The sequence below is a fragment of the Podarcis erhardii genome (assembly GCF_964252035.2).
Source record: "Podarcis erhardii genome assembly, chromosome: 7".
NCBI classification, from domain to species: Eukaryota; Metazoa; Chordata; class Lepidosauria; order Squamata; family Lacertidae; genus Podarcis; species Podarcis erhardii.
Genome location: NC_138511.1, coordinates 57458204 through 57476785, shown reverse-complemented (window position 1 = coordinate 57476785; position 18582 = coordinate 57458204). Strand labels below are relative to the sequence as shown.

Sequence of the window (18582 nt, the reverse complement as noted above, 5' to 3'; positions counted from 1 at the left end):
GGTACTGTCCACGCTTCTCCCTCAAGATTCTACTACCCACCTTATTCCCCCACTGCTTCATGTGTACATAAACCCTATAAGTCTTGAGGCAACAAAGATGATGGATTTTACTGCTTAGAATATGTGCATTGTCTCTGTACAATTAACTGTCCACAACAAAATTAGCATTGGCAAATCATGCGAGTTGTGACACACCCACCTGCCCATTCAGTGTTCCCGTGGAGAACTACATGACATAAGTTGCATCCATGCTCTGGGCGGCTTCCCAAAAAATATTAAAATACTATAATACATCAAACATTAAAAGCTTCCCTAAACAGGGTTGCTTTCAGATGTCTTCTAAAAGTCTGGTAGTAGTTGTTCTCTTTGACATCTGGTGGGTCTACCTGGATTAAAAGCTATTTGGATACATCTCCATTCCCACAACAAAAATGAATTGTTTGTTTGTTTGTTTGTTTGTTTGTTTGTTTGTTTTTTAAAAAGCGCAAAGACATTTCTGTTGTTCCTGATGAAGAGTTCTGTGTAACTTAAATGTTTGCATACTATTGCCTGGACAGAAGTTGCCCTAGTAACCCATGTTATATCGTTGTCCTTCTTTTAGTGACTTGTGCATGGAGTGTGCCTTGCAACTAGAGACCTGCCCTTTGTGTCGACAAGAAATACAGACTCGGGTCCGACAGATCGCTCACATTTCATGACACGTGGGGAACTGTATCTCGTGAACTTCCCTCTGATCCATTCCATTCAGTGCTAGAAGGGAGAAAGGCAGCTCTGACCGAGCCACACACGAGCTGAGAGCCCCAACTGTGGCCCACTTTCACGCTGAACAGTAGACGGAAACCTGTTAAGTCGCCCTGCTGCCTCAGAGCTGTGGAATGTTCTTTTAGCAGAAATGAAAGTTGGCGGTGAGACTTGAGCTACCTGTTGGTTTGTCTCCGACCAAGGTGGCTGGAGAGTCTGCCTCTTAAGTTTGTCCCCTGTCCACTCTTCCCATTTCCTTTCTTCCGCTGCTCCTTCCACTTGCCCATCACATGTCAACAGTTTTGCACTGGAAACATAAGGCTCATAATCTCCTCTAATGGGGGCATATCTGTCTTCTAAAGCCTTTATTTCAGCAGCCGTCACATATTTAAAAACAACACCAATATTTCTTGGTCAATGTAGCTTCCTGCTGGTCAGAGACCCTCTGTATTTTGGACTGTTGACCTGAAAATGTTCAGACTTGAATTCTACATGAAGAAACTGATTTGTAAAGGAGGTGTTGAGATTCTAGAAGAATCCAAATTTTTTTTTATAACTCTGTGATTCCAAAGAACATTGATTCTTCCACTACCACCACCTTTTTTTTAAACTGCAGAAAACTGCATTTTCATTCATAGTGTTTCTAGTTCCTTCAATTTCAGTACCTACATTGTTGTCAAAAAAGAAGTGATTTTTCAGGAGGGATTCTTATAACTACAGTGCCAGACTGGAGATAGCTTGTTATTCTGGGTATTTTAAAAGGTACCATTGATTTCTCTCTCTCTCTCTTTTTAAATTCAGTATTTGTTCTTGCAAGTTCTGTACGTTTTGAAAGTATTGAGCTATAGAACTCAAGATCTGGAAAGAAAATGTGGAGAAACTCTGTTAATATTGTTTTGAAAGAAATACATGTTGTTTGAATAGCAAGTCAGCCTAGGTTGACTAAACTACCATTTCATTTACATAGGCTCTAACAAACTTAGTCTGCCAAGCTCATGCCTATCCACTTGGCAAAATGTGGGAAGGAGGAACACACAGTGAAACTAGGGTTGCACAAACCAATATCCAAAAGCTCATGGGGCAATGTGCATATTGTTCCTCTGTGCAAGTGCAGAAAAATCACTGAAATCAGCTGTGTGAGAATCTCAGCCTTAAAAGAAAGTAAGTTTCTAGTTATGGTTGCAAGGTACCTTTGAAAGGGTATGTGAATAATGTCTGTTGAATTCTTAAGATGTCTAGACATTGTTGAATCACATTTCCAGTGGTTCAGGATGGGGCTTCAGTTTCCCGTCTTAATTTATAGAGTGCTGAATCCAGCTTTTCTTGATTCATTAAAAACAAAAAGCAGTTGCAACAATTATTTATTTTATTAAAATTTGCTACCCGCTTTTCTTTATAAAGGAGTTCCAAAGCTGGGTACAATACCAATGAATAAAACCATAAACTGGGATAGCTCAGTTGGTCAAGCTTGAGACTCTTCTCAGGGCTGTGGGTTCGGGCCCCATTCCTGCATTGCACATGGTCGGACTAGATGATCCTCATGGTCCCTTCCAGCTCTACAATTCTTTGCTCAAACAAACAATAAAACAGTAACGTCAACTGAGAGCACATAGACGGTTTACTAACACCTATTTACAAAGTGTAGCAACACAGATACCCCAAAACCTGGGTGAACAGTAGCTCTTCAGTAGTCACTGAAAGCTGACAACTCAGTGGCAGACAAGTCCACATAGCCTTATCCATGGCCTTGCCCAGTTTTCAATTAGTAATTTGTACCCCTAAATGTGTTTCTTTAGAAAGGAACCTTCAGTTGAACTTTCAGCTAATAGACTGGGGTCCTTGCAAGTGGTTCTGTCTTCTCAGATGGGTTTTGGTCTTTCACCTTCCTGAACTGAAACCCTTCTCATTAGGTATCAATATACTATTGAACCTGCAAGGAGTTTTAAAAGCTATGACAGGAAATGCCAAGTTCTGATCTGTATTTTCCTGATGGACCATGACCATGAGGTGAGGAAGCGTAATTTCCTGAGCCCTGTGGAAGATTGAGTTCACCTTAGGCAAGAAGTCAGGGTTGGGTCATAGGACCATATTGCCCAGGTGGCAGATAGAGAGTTCCTTCCAGACCAAGAGGACCCTGAGTTTCCCCACTTTTGTTGCTGAGCTCTCGGCAGTAGATGGAGTGCAGTGGTTTGAAGGGTGAGGCCACAACAGCCTTGAAAACAAGGATAAGTTCAGCTCTGGAACCCAGGCGAAAGATGAGCAGAGCCTCTTGGAGGAAACATGCAACCTTTTAGTGTTTGGCCTGCAAGGAGCTTCCATGTGTTGCAATAACACTACCCAGAATGGTGCCTGCTGCTTGAGTCCATTGGGGGCCAGGCCCTGGTCTAACCTGTAGGAATTCAAGAACACTGGGTGCGCATGCATCAGCAGAGTGGACTTGCTCTTGCATCAACTTGTTGAAGACTTTCTATGGCATCTTGTAAATTTGATTGGTAGAAACCTTTGAGAGGCAAAGGGTTTCACCTAGGGGAGAGCCACAGCTTAGCAGTACAGCATCTGCTTTGCATTCAGAGGGTTCCAGGCTCAATCCCTGACATCTCAAGGTATATGTCACCTGTCTGAAACCTAGGGAGCCGCCGCCACTCAGTGTAGACAATACTGAGTTAGAGGGACCAATGGTTTAGCCTGGCATAAGGCAGCTCCTTATATACCTTACCCAAGTATCCTCCATGTCTTGGCAAGTGCCACTCGGCATCCAGATCCAGCATTCTCATCTCAATATTAATCCAGGAAAGTACCTCCAGGTGTATTGGGGGGGGGGCTGTTGCCCATGATAACCCTTCATTGGGCTACCGGCCTGACAGGCTTTGTTTGGACTGATGTCCCTGATTCAAGACCACTCTCCTTAACCCCTGCCCAAGCCCTCTGTTCTCCCTCTTCTCACATTAGCAGGATGCAAAATGGTGCCCTTTCAGAATCACTGCCTCCAATGTGGTTCCTGCAGAGATACCCTCATAGTCATCCTTGGAAGAGGAGATAAGATGGTTGTACAAAGTTCAGGGCTTTAGGATCTGGTCTCACCTGAAAGGGCAAGGAAGGTGTATGAATCTTCTAGTTGCCTCTTTCCCCAGCACTGTGGATCATTCATCACATCTTATGGTCGTGCATCTTCTGCTGGCTTACTGGGGCTTGGGACCGTAAGCCTGCAAAGTATACTACTGCTTTGTGTTTGAGGATGTGTTGCTGCCTTTCACTCTTCTTGCCAAACAAAGATGCTGTGCAATGTATAGGCAGTTCCATAGGTGGGTGACAATTCCCTGCTGTACCAGACAAGCTGTACCTCCCACCCAGGGGTTTATTAGGTTGGCTGTAGTCAAAGGTAGCAGGGGGCGGGGGGGTTATGCACCAAATTCAGAGCTCTCCACTCTGGCTAAGAGCTGGGCTGCTGCTCCACTCCTCTGGGTGCAGAGGAGGCAAGGTGCAGAGGCTCCTCTGGGTGCCTTGGTGGAGTAATTCAGGTGCTGGTGTGGGCCATCACAGCAGCCCTGTGGGACCCCCTCCCCAGTCACATTATTAGACAAAAAGCAAACTTTGAGTTTCTTGTCCATTGTCTCACTGGCTTCAGAAGCACTGATACAGCCCCTTACCAAGGACACAAGGGACAGGGGGCACCAATACAGCTCCTTGCCACTTGCCCTGGCTATGGTCTTAGTGCCAAGAAGAGTTGGGCAGTGCCCCTTGAACAATGGGTGTGTAGGGGGCTGCTGGGCTGAGGGTGGGTCATTTTGAGATATTTCCACCTGTTCTTAAGGATACCTTTGCACAGGGGAATGGAGGGGAGTGGCAAAGTTTTATCTTGCAATTCAAGTAAGCACTAAAGTCAGGATGCTGTCATATTAGCAAATCAACCAGAGATCAACAGCAATCTAATGGTTAAGTGTTAAAAGCAAGCCTTCCTCGCTGACCCTACCATAAAAATCACATGATTTTGTGTTATGCTTGTGTAACAAGCATATTATTGTGGGTCCTCAGTCTGTAACTACTAAGTCAACAATGTCAGCTGACGTGTTTATTATGCTTCTGTCCTAGCTTGGCATGTGGCTCCTGACAGATGGGTGGGTGGGTGTGAATGTTTTGCAAACAGGCAGGAAAGCCCTTCAATGTAAGAGACGTGTGTCATCCCATTTCACTGGAGAGCATGAAAGCAAACAAGAATCTAGTCAGGATGACCCCCTCCCAACAGATTATAATCTCAAGCAAGATAAATAGTATACACATACACCCACAATGTGAAAACTGCTTTCTGAAGGGATTCTTCATTATACAACACCATTGCCCATGTTTGGTCAACCACGAAGCTCACTGGGTGGCCACTGCCTCTCAGTCTAACCTACCGCACTGGGTTGTTGGGAATTAAATGTCATGGGATAAAAAGTTGGGATGTAATTGCAATAAACAAAAGAAGAATCCACTGGTTTGGCCACTGACAGCAGGATGCTGGGCAAGCGGAGTCTTTAGCCTGCTCCGGTAGACAGGCCCGCCTGTGTGAAGACACACTTCAGATACAGGGACCGAGATCGGCGACTTTTAAACTCGGCGCGTAGTTAAACACTGAAACTTTAGCAGGAGGCAAGATGGCCACCAACCTCGATACCTTTAAAAGAAGATTGAATAAATTAACGGAGGAGGGGGCTACTATGCACAATGGCTATGGCACGCTCTGCCGCCGCTGTCAGAGGCAGCAATGCCTTCTGAATCCCAGCTGCAGGAAACCACAAGAGGGTGAGAGGGTTAATATGCTCAAAACCTGCTTGGAGACTCCCCACAGGCGTGGGTCGGCCACTGCAAAAATTATGCTGGACTAAGTGGGTCCCCTTTAGCAAGTTCCAGGAAGGATCTTAGTTGCTGCTGCTGCTGCTGCTACTTTGCTCGGCTCAGCCAAACTGGGCACCGCCACGTGGTCGGTGAGGCTGGAAGGCAGAGAACCCCCCCCTCGCTTCCTCTGATTGGCTCTCTCCTTTTACGTTTCCTATTGGTCGGAAGAGAAGTCCCGCCTGGCTTCCTGTGACTGGCTCAGTTCATTCAGCCTCCCAATGATTGGTCAGATAGGTGTGCGTTACCGGAAGAGGCCGTTTCCTAGGCAGCAGCAGGAGGAGGAGGAATAAGAATAAAGAAAGAAGCGACGGCGGCGTTTGCAGCGAACTCTATGGGGGAGGCCGAAGCCTTCGTCCCGCTCGTCGGTCTGCGGAGTGACGAGCTGGCACTGCCTGGAGGACGACAGGTAGGAGCCAAGGCGGAAGGGGGTGGCCTTGACTAGGACTCCTGGGTCCCCTGTGGCCCTGAGAGGAGCCCTGCTAGGTAGGCCGGGGGTCCTGGCTCGCCCCCAGTAAGCTCCTGGCCTTCAGAGGTAGACTGAGTCAGTATGTGGAGGCTCTATCTCCTGGCTAGGAACTTGGAACAGCTCTGCCAGGTCAGGCCGCCCTTGGGTCCAGTAGCGCCCCAGTCCTCCCCGCCCCACGCAATGGCAAACCAGAACCCCAGAAGCAGGTTCTTTGATTGATTGTATTTATATCCGACTTTTTTCTCCAGTAAGCTCAATGTGGCATGTAAGTAGTTCTCTTTTATGCTCCACAACAACCTTGTGAAGTAGGTTGGGCAGAAGTGAGAAAGTGGCCTCCAAGGTCACAGTGAGCTTCATGGCCAAGTGAGGGGGATTTGAACCCAGCTGTCTCCCGGGTACTGGTGATTACGGCTTGGTCTGGGCATGCAGCAGAATTGTTGTTGTTTAGTCGTTTAGTCGTGTCCGACTCTTCGTGACCCCATGGACCAGAGCACGCCAGGCACTCCTGTCTTCCACTGCCTCCCACAGTTTGGTCAAACTTATGCTGGTAGCTTCGAGAACACTGTCCAACCCTCTCGTCCTCTGTCATCCCCTAATTAGGTGGTAGTAAAATGAACTGTCCCAACTGCTGCTGGAGGATTACATTTTTTAAAATAATTCTCATTAACAAAAAAACTCCCTGCAACAGGAAAGCTAGTACAGCAGAGAGTGGACTGATCTAGAACTTTCCCCCCTCACATTCAAGAGAAACCAAAAGCTCCTGGACCATATAACAGAGGCCCTTGGTAATTGCAAACATGCAAGACTTCTTGTACGTCTGGCAAACCCTAGTTGTGATAAGCAGCACCCACAATGTATTTGTGAGTCTATAAATTCTGTGGATTTCTGCTGCCCCTTTCCAAATCCAAACTCTTGGGATTCCATACCTTCAGATCCACCAAATCGCCAGTGCAATGGGATAAGTTGCTTTTGTTTCAGGCAAACCTATTCTGCTGCTTACTTGTATGTATAGTTCATTTGTTGCCCACTGTTTTCCAGGAAATAGAAAGCAAGTCATAATCAATGGTTATTTCTAGATGTGGGGGTAGTGTAATATTTTCAGATGGGCTTGAGACCTGACATTGAAGAAAGGATGACTGACAGCCAAGTATTACACCCTGAGGATTAAAGTATTTAAAGGTTTACATTATAAAACAGGTGACAAAGCCACGATGGAAACTTTAGAAGAAGAAAACTTTGGTGTGTCCATGTAAGTATATTTCTGTTTCTGCACTTCCTTTTAAAAAACAAATCCACAGAACTTCATTTGAAATGTTAAAGCCAATAGGAAGTTTTAACAGTTAGGAGAAGATAGATTTTTTTATGGCCTTTGCTTTTGTGGACTTGAGCCTAGGTGATAGAATAGGCTCTCTAGTCCACAAAAGCTTATGATGCAATATTTCTGGTACTTTTTAAGGTGGGAACATTGCTCGGTGATAATGCTATTTTCTAACTTTATTAATAGTTGGTTTCAGCGTTAATTTTTAAACTACAATCAAGACTGACTCATAAAGATTTTTCTTTCTCATGGATATAGATCAGTAATGGATCAATGATAGATCAATGCCTTCCAAATATTTTTACACTATAGCTTCCATCCTTCCTGGCCAAATCTGTAGGGCCATAGGTTGCTCACCCCAGGAATTGATTTCCATCCTCCTTTTTAAAAGTCATCTAAGCTAGTGGCCATCACCACATCTTGAAGTGGTAAATTCCACAAGTTAATGAAGCATTGTGTGATGATTTAGTTAAGTGCTGTATATAGAAGTAATTTATTTGTCTGTTACAAATTTCCTGTCAGTTAAGTTCAGTGGATAACCCCAGCTCTTTTATGGACCCTGACTTTTAATATAATGCCTGAGTCAAGCCAAAGCGATTCTGCTTTTGAATTGCAAAAACAACTATATTCTGATCTGGAGGGATTGCTGTTATCCCTTCTGTATGTGGCTAGATGGCAGCAAGTAGTAACAGTGTCTCCTCCACCAGGCTTGGGTTAGGAACAGCCTCTTCCTTGCTTCCATTAGGACAGGGATGTCCAACAGGTTGATCGCGATCTACTGGTAGATCCCCAGGAGGTTTTGGTAGATCGCGGTCAATTCCTGGGTCCCTTTGCTTAGCGTTGGTAAAATAGAATCCAGCCCCACCCTCCATTGTTGCATGATCTGCAGAATGGAAGACGGAGTTTACTCAGTGAGGCTGTTTGTCTCCTCAGCGATCTGTTGGTGAGTGGCTGTTTCCCTTTCTCCCTAAAAATGGCCAACAGCTTAGCTTTGAATTCCCCCAAAACGGGGCTTTCCTCCATAAAAAAAGTTCAACAATTGCGATCACTGCCATTTTTTAATTCCGTGAGTAGATCACAGTCTCTTGGGAGTTGGCCACCCCTGCATTAGAACATCAGCTGTTAGGCACATCACTCTTATTCCTACTTAGTGATGAGGGAGAAGAAACTGAAGGATGATACCTTATCCAAAACCTTGCCTAGTTTCTTCATGGCTAAGGTACAGGTTGAACCCAGTCCGAGTCTGAAATCAGACTTGACTGAGGCAAGGCAAGGAACTGCTTCTCATCAGGGTGACTGTCCTTGGTTAAATCTTGTCTGCAATGCAGAAGAATGTCACCATAAAATAATTCTTTGAGTAACTTGTGTTTGAATAAACAACAGCTTCTCTCTGAATGTAGCGGAATCTGGGGAGGACGACTCAGTTCAGGTAGAACAAAGCCATTACTGCAGCAGCTTAGAGACTTAAAGCTATAAGCCAGGAAGTCTCTGGTATGAAATCTCACTTTGACAGCAAATGCACTTAAGATAGCCATAGGCAAATGGTTCTTTCTCTTAGTTTGAAGTTATTCTCTGCAACAGGGGGGTGATAGTGTACCTCCACTTTACAGGACTGATGAAAACATTACTGAGTAATATGTGTGCTGGAAGTATTTTGTATGCTCATGTGTGCCATAAAGGCACTAAGCATTATTCTGTGTGTCCTGGATTGTTATGTTTATGTGTATTTCACCTTCCATAGTAACCTGAATGCAACTTGGCTGTCTCTCATTTTAGCTCTTCACCGTCGGATGCTGAGTTTGATGCTGTTGTTGGCTATTTAGAAGATATAATAATGGGTATGTTTTTCTTAAGGTACCACTGCTCAAAAGGGACATCTCTTCTTATTGTTATTTGTGAATACACTGGAATATTTTAGAGGAATTGTTTTGATATTATTTTCAGTTCTGTGTCTGGGATGGATTTTGTCGGCACTGGTTTTTATACAAATACATCATGGTCTAGACCAGACCTTCCCCAACCTGAGATACGAACTATCTAAAAAGCACTAGGTTGAGGGGAAGTCGGTCTAGATGATATTGTTGTTTATGTATTTTGCAAGTCGCTTTGAGGGCTTCTGAGGTGCCAAAGGAAGAGATAGCGAACTAATAAATAAATACCCACCACTCTCCTCTTTGTGCAGTGTCGGCACGTGGGAAAGTGTTCAGTGGTTGGCATTTGTGCCTGGCTGAAGGTGGAACTTGTATTCTTTACCTAGGACATGGAAGCAGAGTTCTCATGTATTTTTTCTTCTTATTCTGCCTGCTTTTCCTTTCTTGCCTCCACCTACTGCGTCAAGTTCTGAACAAGGTTCCTGCTTCTAAACAGCTGGACCCCATGATGAGAGCTCCTGTTGAGGGCTGGGGATGCACCACAGTGTTTTATTGTGGGTCCACACTTGTTGATAGATACTTGCCTTTCAATGAAACACTCAATAAATCGGTGGTGCCTGAGGTACTGCCCAGTAGGTGGCTTGAAACAACCAAACAATCCCTTTCATGGAGAAGTGCTTGACAGCCGTGTTGCAATTACAGCGGCAAAATTTATGCCTGATTAATTGGTTCTGGATGAAGGATTGGAACTGTGTGTATGCTGACTTCTCCAGGGAACTGATGTTGCCTCATATGTTCGCTATCCAGCTCTGTTCCCTGGGTGAAACTTGCCAAAAGTCTTTTAATCAGGCTCTGCCTTATTTGTGTCAGTGAGAGAAACTCTCCATCCTGCCAGAGGCTTAGCGAGCTAACAAGATAGAGAAGCTACTGCATGGATTGGGCCTCCGTCAGCTGCAGCTGTGCTGTCGTTGCAGCTATGAGGTTCACCATGTACTGGACCCAAGCTGAGGACAGCACACCAATGAATGTAGTCACTGTCTTTCGACTGAATGTAACTGTGTTGTGATTTCAGATGATGACTTCCAGCTTATACAAAGGAACTTCATGGACAAATACTACCAAGAGTTTGATGATACGGAGGAAAATAAGCTCATCTACACTCCTATTTTTAATGAATATGTGAGTGCATATGTCCTGTTTTGATCGTTATCTCTTGCATATGATGGTGGGCTTTGTCTTTTGAACATTTGCCACCCTGTGAAAGAAATTGGATTCTGTGTGTTTCAGCAGCAAGTGTGATCTGTGGACCATAAGAAAGAGAGAGCAGCCCTGCTTCAGGATGTTGAGGCTTCTCTCACACCCTCAGAGGGACCTGAGACCTCAGTGCAGGTGCTGAAGGCTAGCCTTCATCAACCTGGTGCCCCTTCACTGTCTGTTTGTTTGTTTGTTTTAAACTATAACTCCCAAAAGCCCTGGGCAGCATGGATGTGAGTTGTAGTCCAAAACATCTGGAGGGCACTAAGTTGCTTAAGGGTGCTGCTGGCCATCCAGTGTGCTTCTCTGGGCTGTACCATCACGTTGTTCACTGTGCCAGGAAGGTTTTCCTGCTACAAAGTTTGCTCAGTGACTGGAGGGGAGGGGCCCAGGCTGGTTGCTGTCCCAACATGGCATCTTTTGTAACAGCTTAGCTTCTTGTGAAAGTTTTCATAATTGTTGCAGATTAAAGGGTTGTTAAGGGCAGCTGCAAGAGCTGGTTTAAAAGCTGGCAACACTGATTACTGCTGAGGCACATGTGGTTTCTGAAAGATCCTTATGGTAGCTTGCAAGTCTCTAGTTGGGTTCTGAAATTTGGAGGTTATATCCAGTGCTAGTCAGGGTACTCCCATCATTAGTCGTGCTCATTGATTTCAGACGTATAGTAATTTTGGTGGGTCTACCCAGAGTAAGGACCCATAGTGTTCTTATAACTTAAGGATAATGAACAGAACAAATTACTTCCTCAAGGCAGAGACTCAGTTCTACATATTTTAACTGGTTGTATCCTGTTGCTACCTGTAACATCTCTCATATTTGGGTCCAAAATGTGGTCCAGCCATTGACAGGTCTAGTAAGCTGCACCTGATCTGTCTAGATCAAAACACCTCTTTGTGAGATGGTAAGCTACAATATTTGCTCCCTGTCATCCTCAGCTGGAAAATAATAATACAGTGCTTCTCACTTCAGATATGCTTAGTTGAAAAATACATTGAAGAAAAGCTCTTGGACAGGATTCCTGGTTTCAGCATGTCTGCCTTCACCTTGTCATTACAGTAAGTTGGATCCTTTGCTTTCCATTTCTTTTTCATCTTCATTGCATTAACTTGTTCTTAAGGCTCCTTATTGAGTAGGGTTGGGCTTTGAATTTTGAGAGCATCTTCTCTCAGATGTGAATCCACCTATTTTAAGCTCTGCTGCAGACTCCTTGCCCCAGGGTCTGTCCTTACTCTGAAATGCAGTCATGTGGTCCTCAGAGCAGGGAGCTCTCTATAATGTCAGTACAGCTGTGAAATAAGAGTGCCCACCAGACCTTACCCCCTTTTTCCCATTTAGATACCATGTAAAACAGCAAGAAGACCACTGTACATCATTCAGATATGTCATGCGCTGAGGCCCTAATGTTCATGATATGCACAAATGTAAACAATGGGCTATTAAGTCACTTCCACGAAAAGAGAAGACTGTTCTATGCTTAGCCAGTGACAACCATACCAACCTCCTTTGCAGATCAAGGCCCATGCAATCCCATGACATTTATAGAAACCTTCTTGAAGATTTCATATTGTTGATCATTCCTGAGGGCTGCATAATGAAAACTGATGTTAAATGGATATTCTGCTGCTTAGCGAGCAGATCCATCCCTTTGTTTAGTAACAGCTTAAAGCCTGTTTGCCCAGTATTCCCTTGATCACCACCCTTGGGCACACACAGCTGAGGAAAAGCTGTAAATCAGCTGAACATGAATACAGTTGGCAGAAGTGGCTGTGATTGCAGCAACAGCATTCCCACCCCGCTTCAGATTTTGAAGCTGCAGAAATTTCTGTGGGCTGCTATCTGTGCTTTTTCAAAGGGGGGGGGGGGACGATGACAGAAGCACCCCCTGATGCAAGACAGAATAATGATTAAGCTTAAAATCTAAGATGTGTACAACTTTGAACCACATTTTCTTTGGATAATTGCATAATTTTTAATAAATTAATGGGCTTGTTATTAGTGGTGTTGGTAGTGGTTATTTGCCTTCCTTGGTGGGTGTAGCCCTCATTTCACTTTCTCAGTATATGTATTATGATCAGACAGGTACTTGCTTGGTGACAGTGTGTGAAGCACCCCTTAGTCCCATTATTTTCAGTACAAATTACTTTGTGCAAGTGGCTAATTTAAAGAGAAAATGCAACTTTTTTTGATAGGCATTTTCCTCTTTAGCTTTTGTAATGCATCTTTTCTCAATGCCTTTTAAAATCTAGAATGTCTCGCTGTTTTAATGATGAATCTAAATCCTTCACTTACAGGCAGCACAAGGATGAAATTGCAGGGGATATTTTTGACATGCTTCTCACATTTACTGACTTCCTCGCATTTAAAGAAATGTTCCTGGATTACAGAGCTGTAAGTACTTCAAAGCTCAGAAAGCGCACACTGAATGGCCAGGCAAGTTGGTTTAATTGGGAGTGACTCTTGGGCATATTGAGCAGAGAGAGATCACTTTCCCAGTTCTGCTTCCTAAGAGCCTTTTAACTGAGGAAGTGAAAAACTGATTTTGGGGCTTTATGCATGCAAAGTAATTGGGGCTCCTTCCCAGCTTCTGCATTCTGGGAGTGAGAAAGAGGACCTCAGTTCAGGAAGAGAGGCTTGGCCCTGGTTTTCAGTTTGGCCAAACTATAGCACTCTGGATGGGGCAGAGTGGTTTTCAAATGTAACTTGGGGTGGTGGTTCTTTTTTTATCAGTGGGGAAACTGAGACTAAAAGTATTGTGCCCAAAAAGTTGCTCAGTGACAGTTTGATAAGACATGAATCTTGATAGCTATGCAAATTAACAAAAATGGTGTCTTAAGTTGGTATGGGAGTTCTTTTACGGGTTTTTTTTTGGGGGGGGGTGTCTAAAAATGCTTTTAGTGAACCTCAGTGGTTAAATATGTGTCCACTGCACAAGTTTCGCTCCAGAAATTTTTTTGGGAAAATACTGGAAACCTGTGGTCCAAAACAAGTCAGTTTGATGTAACGCATGTGAAACCCCAAAACCAGTTGCATTTAACAATTCAGAACTGTTATTATTGTGAAATCTTAAACACTGATCTTTTAATATTTAGTCTTGATAAGGAGGGTTTGAAATAGCAAAGGGGCCAGTTTCAAAAGGTTGGTTAAGGCAGAAATTGTAAGGGAAAGAATACATTCCAGGCCAGCTGCAAAAATAATTCTTACTTATTTTGGTAGTGGGGGTGTTCACTGCAGATGCACAGAATCTGAAACCCAACAAGGGAGAACATTGTGTATATTGCTCTAAGAAAAATGTGTGCATATACACATAATGTGTGTATGTTTGTATGGAAATGGTGTGTAAATTTTTATATATGGCTATCTGTGCCCCTGGTTCTCATGAGGGTTTGCAAAGGCCAGAGTGGCAGAGGGCAAGATGGCAACTGGAGTGCATGGATTACTAAGGATACTTGGCATGGCAATAGAGGCTAGGTAGCATGGAGTAATGGTCAAAGGAGGTCTGGCAGCTGTACCAAGGATCAGAACTTGCCCAGATCAGTAGAAACCCTGCCCAGTCTCCTCTGGCTTCACCCATGGCTACTGTCAGCAACAAAAAAGCTCGGGGGGGGGGAATCATTGCTTATTGATGATGAAAGTTACGATTCTCAGTTTCCACAGCAGGTGCCAGATTCCATGTGGAATTTCTTGCCCACAGCCTTGCAGAAAATAAAAGCCCTGTGTTTCATTACAAACATGCTTCCTTTTCTGGCTGAAAGCCTGCCATTTAGAAATGCCACCAAACTGAAGTATTTTTGGCATTTCCATTCTAGGAAAAAGAAGGCCGAGGCCTGGACTTAAGCAGCGGATTCGTGGTGACACCCTTGAGCAAGTCCTCCATGTCGCCTTCCGCAAACAATCTACGACACTAGCTCTTGCCTCCAAAAGAGAGCTGTCTCCACCTGGGGTGCCCTGAATGCAGAAGCCAGCAGAAGAGATTAGTGTGATGCTGAGGCGTGCAACCCTTATTCCCTCTTGGCAGGCCAATTTTTCGTCTTAGCTGCTCATTTGAATTGGGCATTTCCACATGAACAGTGACTCCAGCCCTGTCTTAGCACTTGGATTTGTTGCTGTGCCAGCCAAAGGGGACTTTATGCCATGGAGGTCAGTTAGTGCCATGGTCTGTTTGAGGGCTGCTGATTTCTTGGAAGGAAAACAAGCACTTCTTCATTGGACAGCAGTGATGGAAAATGAGTGTCAAACGTGGGATGGTTCTAACAGCACAACCTTTTTTGAAGTTCACAACCACAACAAATCGGGGGAAACATGTTTAGCGTAGTTCTGAATGCCACATTTTTTACTTTAGACAGCAGCATGTGTGTGTTTGATGTGAATATATATATATATATATATAGCATGAAACTGTTATTTGTCAATTCTCTAGTAATTGTGAATTTGTATCCTTTCCCATTCAGCAGACTTAGTGGTGTTACTCTTTTAAGGCCCCCACTTCAGCTGCAAAAGGAACCAGAAAACTTGGGATTTCCAAAGTAACCTCTCTCCTAAGAAAAAATCACACCCTGTTTCATTACTACCAGCAGTATGTGCTCTAACACATACAAAGCTTTCTGCAATGTCTTCGTGGGGGATGGGGACTGTAAACCCAAATCCAAACTTGTATGGCTTTCAAGGAACTTTGGGAATTACAGTTCTGTGAGGTGCTGCAGTTCTTTAAAAACAAAAACCAAAGAGCTAAAGTTCCCCAGGTTCTGCAATATTAATTAGTTAAGCTGGTTTTAACTATAATGACTTCCCTCACAGCGAAGTTCAGGAAATGGTCTGAGAAGTCTAGGACTGACTCTACCAGGTGTTTTTTTTATCACAGCCCCCCACCCCCAAAATAAAATTACCAAGCTTCTTTCAGGAAAGCAATGACAGTTAAACTCTCTTTTAAAGTGGAGTGAATGTGTCCCGAGTGGCTTGATTATACCTGCAAGCTTTGGGATTTCATAAGTGTTGTGTTTTACCAAGGTTAAAAAAAGAAAATAGCATGGATAACATTGCCTGAGCCGTTGTCTGTCTGCATCTTTGCTAGACACCTGGGAAGCCTCATGTGTGGTTCATGCTGATGGTTTCCTTCCTCCATCCTGGCTTAGTGACATCAGCTAGTAATATGTGCCAGTAGTGTTGGATCTGCTCTGCTTGCCCCAACAACATCTCTGTTTCTGCCTTACCTCCACATGGATCTGTGGAACTCTTGCTGAGAAAGGTGTAGCTGCTGTTGCCATCTTGACTTGTGGAGGACTAGGCAACAGGAGCAGGGAATTCAAAACCCAAAAATTCCAGTTGGTCCCACTTTCCATACGTTGTCCGCCTTTACTCTTGGTTGGTAATTCAGTGCTCAAGGACTTGGATGTACCATCCATGTGCTGCTGTCACTCTGAAGCTTCTTCCAAAGTCACATAATGGAAGAAAGGCCAGGATGGCTGGCTGAGCCCTGGAAATTTACTATTGGAGCCTTTCAGGCTTCAGATCCTTTTTGTCCAAGCAGGGGTAAGTGATTCTCGTAATGAGGCTGATCACAAACATCTTACATGTTTCAGCTTTGGGTGACATATGGTACAGCACAGTACTTGCTTAGCTACATCTTGGGAGATTGAGAAGGGGGTAACGTGGTATCTTTACATCAGCAAACTTTTGCTTTCACAGTGTTTTCTTTTACATACTTTTCCCTTTCAGGGTTGTGTTCTATAATGTGTTTAGGCTGTACACTGATCTGAAACTTGATTGGCAAGATCCAGAAGCAAACTCTGCATTGTAAAGGATGTTTTTTGTAACTTGTTTTGGCAAGGTCCCATGTGTGTAAACGAGGAATAATCTTGTCCCTATACTTTGAATATTGTTGGTATTTGAAATGTGCAAGAAGTGCATTTTCAAACAGTCACGGCAAGGCCTGTTGACAATATTAATGACAGTATTTATCTTGGTGCAGTTTGCTTTTAAAAATCCAGTCTTGGTCAGCAAATGGGTAACACGGACTGGAATGCAGGATCAGATTCAAAGTTTCTTGTTTCTCTCTTGCCATTTCAAAGACATTGCCTTTCAGTGCCCAACTTGTCAGAACTGCTTGGAGGAGAGACACAAGAAAATGAATTTTCATTTTTTAATCTCACCCAAAACCGTTGAGCTGCATGGGATTGATTTTTTTGGTACAGACTGAATGGAATTTTAGAATATGTCGTTACAGTATTGGATAGTCTAATAAATCTTTGGAGGACTCCTCTGAAGGAAACATGTGCAATCAATGGAGAAACACCTTTCATCAAGAGCTTCTTTTGGCATTTCTTTCAATGGTGTGTTCACAGTTTGCCTGCCTCCTGTTGAAGTTCACTTCATACCAAGAATCAATTTGTGTGCTGTTGGCAAACTAAGACTATATTGTTTTGTGTTTGATTAAACGACCAAGTAAATGATTATTCTCTCTGGGTATGTAAATCTGGGACACTGGGAGAAGCAAGTATGCGATACTATTTACTGGAGCAGAAATAAGGCCAATAATGTAACATTTAATTACCCTTAGCAAAATTGCACACCTGATTGTGTGTGTGTGTGTGTGTGTATATATATAGTTTAGATTCCAAAGTAACTGCACCTTTTGACTGTTCCCCTGGTCATTTTTCAGATAACTGCTCAGTCTTGTCTGTATGCTGTTGCTTCTGGGTGGAAGGGAGGACAGAGATTTAAGTAGCAGCTACACTCTCATTTTTTAAATAAAACCTATCTACCCAACCATATAAACAAAGGCAGAAGGAATGTTGGTAGGTGTAGCTGCAGGGGAGAGCAAAGCTGTCCATGGTGAAATGCCCCTTTCTCCGCAGCTATCAAAGGTGCAGTCATCCTGTTCCTTCTTTGCTTCCAGTAGACATTGGAAATGGCTCTTGTCATTGTCTTAAAGGGTAAGGTAGAGGGAGGAGAAGCAAGAGGGCATGATCATAACTCCAAACTCATGGAACAGTTAGGGTGATGCCCTGGTGCCTATTGCAGAGCATTGAGAGCTTGCTGTGGAAGTTAAGGAAGCCCAGGCCTAGTTTTCTGGATGGGAGATTGCCTGGAAAATCCATCAAGGAAGAAAGAAAGAGAGTCTCTAATAGAAGGTGAAAAGCTAGCTGGACCTGGTGTGCTTGGAACTCTTGGTCACAAAGTCCAACTCTGCCTTTTGGAATTTCTTCTGGCCCCCACTTCATAAGGACTGGAAACTTTTTTGCTTGGCCATACAATGGAAGAGTTTATCAGGCTGCTGTGCTTGCATAATGCAGTCCAACACAGGACACCCACATGCCTTCCTGAATTGTCTAGACTATATCTGGCAACTAAATAAGTGTTTAACAAGTAAAGACAGGCAGAGCCATTCCCCATGTACTTGTACTACTGAAGGAAACGAATTAGGTGCCTCTTCAAGCAAATTCGGTGCTGGAAAGCCCTCATTTGACAAAGGTGAAAGATTTATTTACTTTATTTAAAACAAAACCTTTTTTTAGAAATAAAATACCTGTGGTCTTGTACCAGAAGCATCCTTGCTACTATGGAACACACTGGGTTAATAATTATACATTATTTACATAATGGCTGAAAGTGGCTGGCATAAAGGGAGGCTGCTGGGTTTGCTTTTTTAGTGGGTTTAGTTTTTGGTGAGACGTGCTGGCTTGGCCGTCCCTGGAGATGGGCATCCTCTGGGCTGCTTCACAGGAGTGTGTCCATCCCTTGATGACAGTGGGGCTCAGTGGACCATCTTCCCACTTCAGAGCACTTTGATGACCCTTTGAACCTGATGCTTGCTCAGTGTAGTCAGTTGACACATTCAGCTGCTGGTCATCAAGTGATGGCAAATACCTGTGTGCACCAGGCTTGTGCAGTGTCAAATCGCCGGCACTAATATGACCCTGCAACTTTGAATGGCCACCACATGCAGTGGCCTTTAGCAATAAGATCACATGCAGCCAAGGTACGGAAAGGCAGGTTCCCCCTTAATTTCAACCACTTGATTTCTGTTTGTATAGGGCAGTCCCTGCAGTAGCATTGGGTCA

At 43.9% G+C, this 18582-nt stretch overlaps 2 protein-coding genes across 4 annotated transcripts in view; both read left to right on the top strand.

The window, feature by feature from the left end:
• The window catches only part of RSPRY1 (ring finger and SPRY domain containing 1), a 37326-nt gene extending 35228 nt beyond the window's left edge, over positions 1-2098 (top strand). For both annotated transcript variants that reach the window (XM_081872449.1, XM_081872450.1), the window contains one exon: positions 602-2098. In XM_081872449.1, coding sequence (XP_081728575.1) covers positions 602-698 — 97 coding nt within the window. In that variant the 3' untranslated portion in view covers positions 699-2098. The remainder of the gene's footprint in view (positions 1-601) is intronic.
• A 3764-nt stretch (positions 2099-5862) lies between these two features.
• On the top strand, positions 5863-16971 carry ARL2BP (ARF like GTPase 2 binding protein). Of its 2 annotated transcripts, none has more exons than XM_081872490.1 (7): positions 5863-6022; positions 7280-7331; positions 9177-9238; positions 10344-10450; positions 11495-11580; positions 12817-12913; positions 14332-16971. In XM_081872490.1, exons 2-7 carry the CDS (start codon positions 7294-7296, stop codon positions 14428-14430), a joined length of 489 nt encoding a protein of 162 aa, XP_081728616.1. In that variant the 5' UTR covers positions 5863-6022; positions 7280-7293; the 3' UTR covers positions 14431-16971. The 2 variants fall into 2 exon arrangements, with proteins under 2 accessions (XP_081728616.1, XP_081728617.1); XM_081872491.1 differs by having other exon boundaries at positions 7185-7331.
• Positions 16972-18582: the final 1611 nt, after the last annotated feature.

Bases quoted from the DNA above. Each gene is read 5' to 3' on its own strand.
- ARL2BP (XM_081872490.1), top strand. From the start codon at position 7,294: ATGGAAACTTTAGAAGAAGAAAACTTTGGTGTGTCCAT. The intron at 9,239-10,343 runs GTATGTTTTTCT...TTGTGATTTCAG, and splicing joins TTTAGAAGATATAATAATGG to ATGATGACTTCCAGCTTATA. The intron at 10,451-11,494 runs GTGAGTGCATAT...TTCTCACTTCAG, and splicing joins CTCCTATTTTTAATGAATAT to ATATGCTTAGTTGAAAAATA.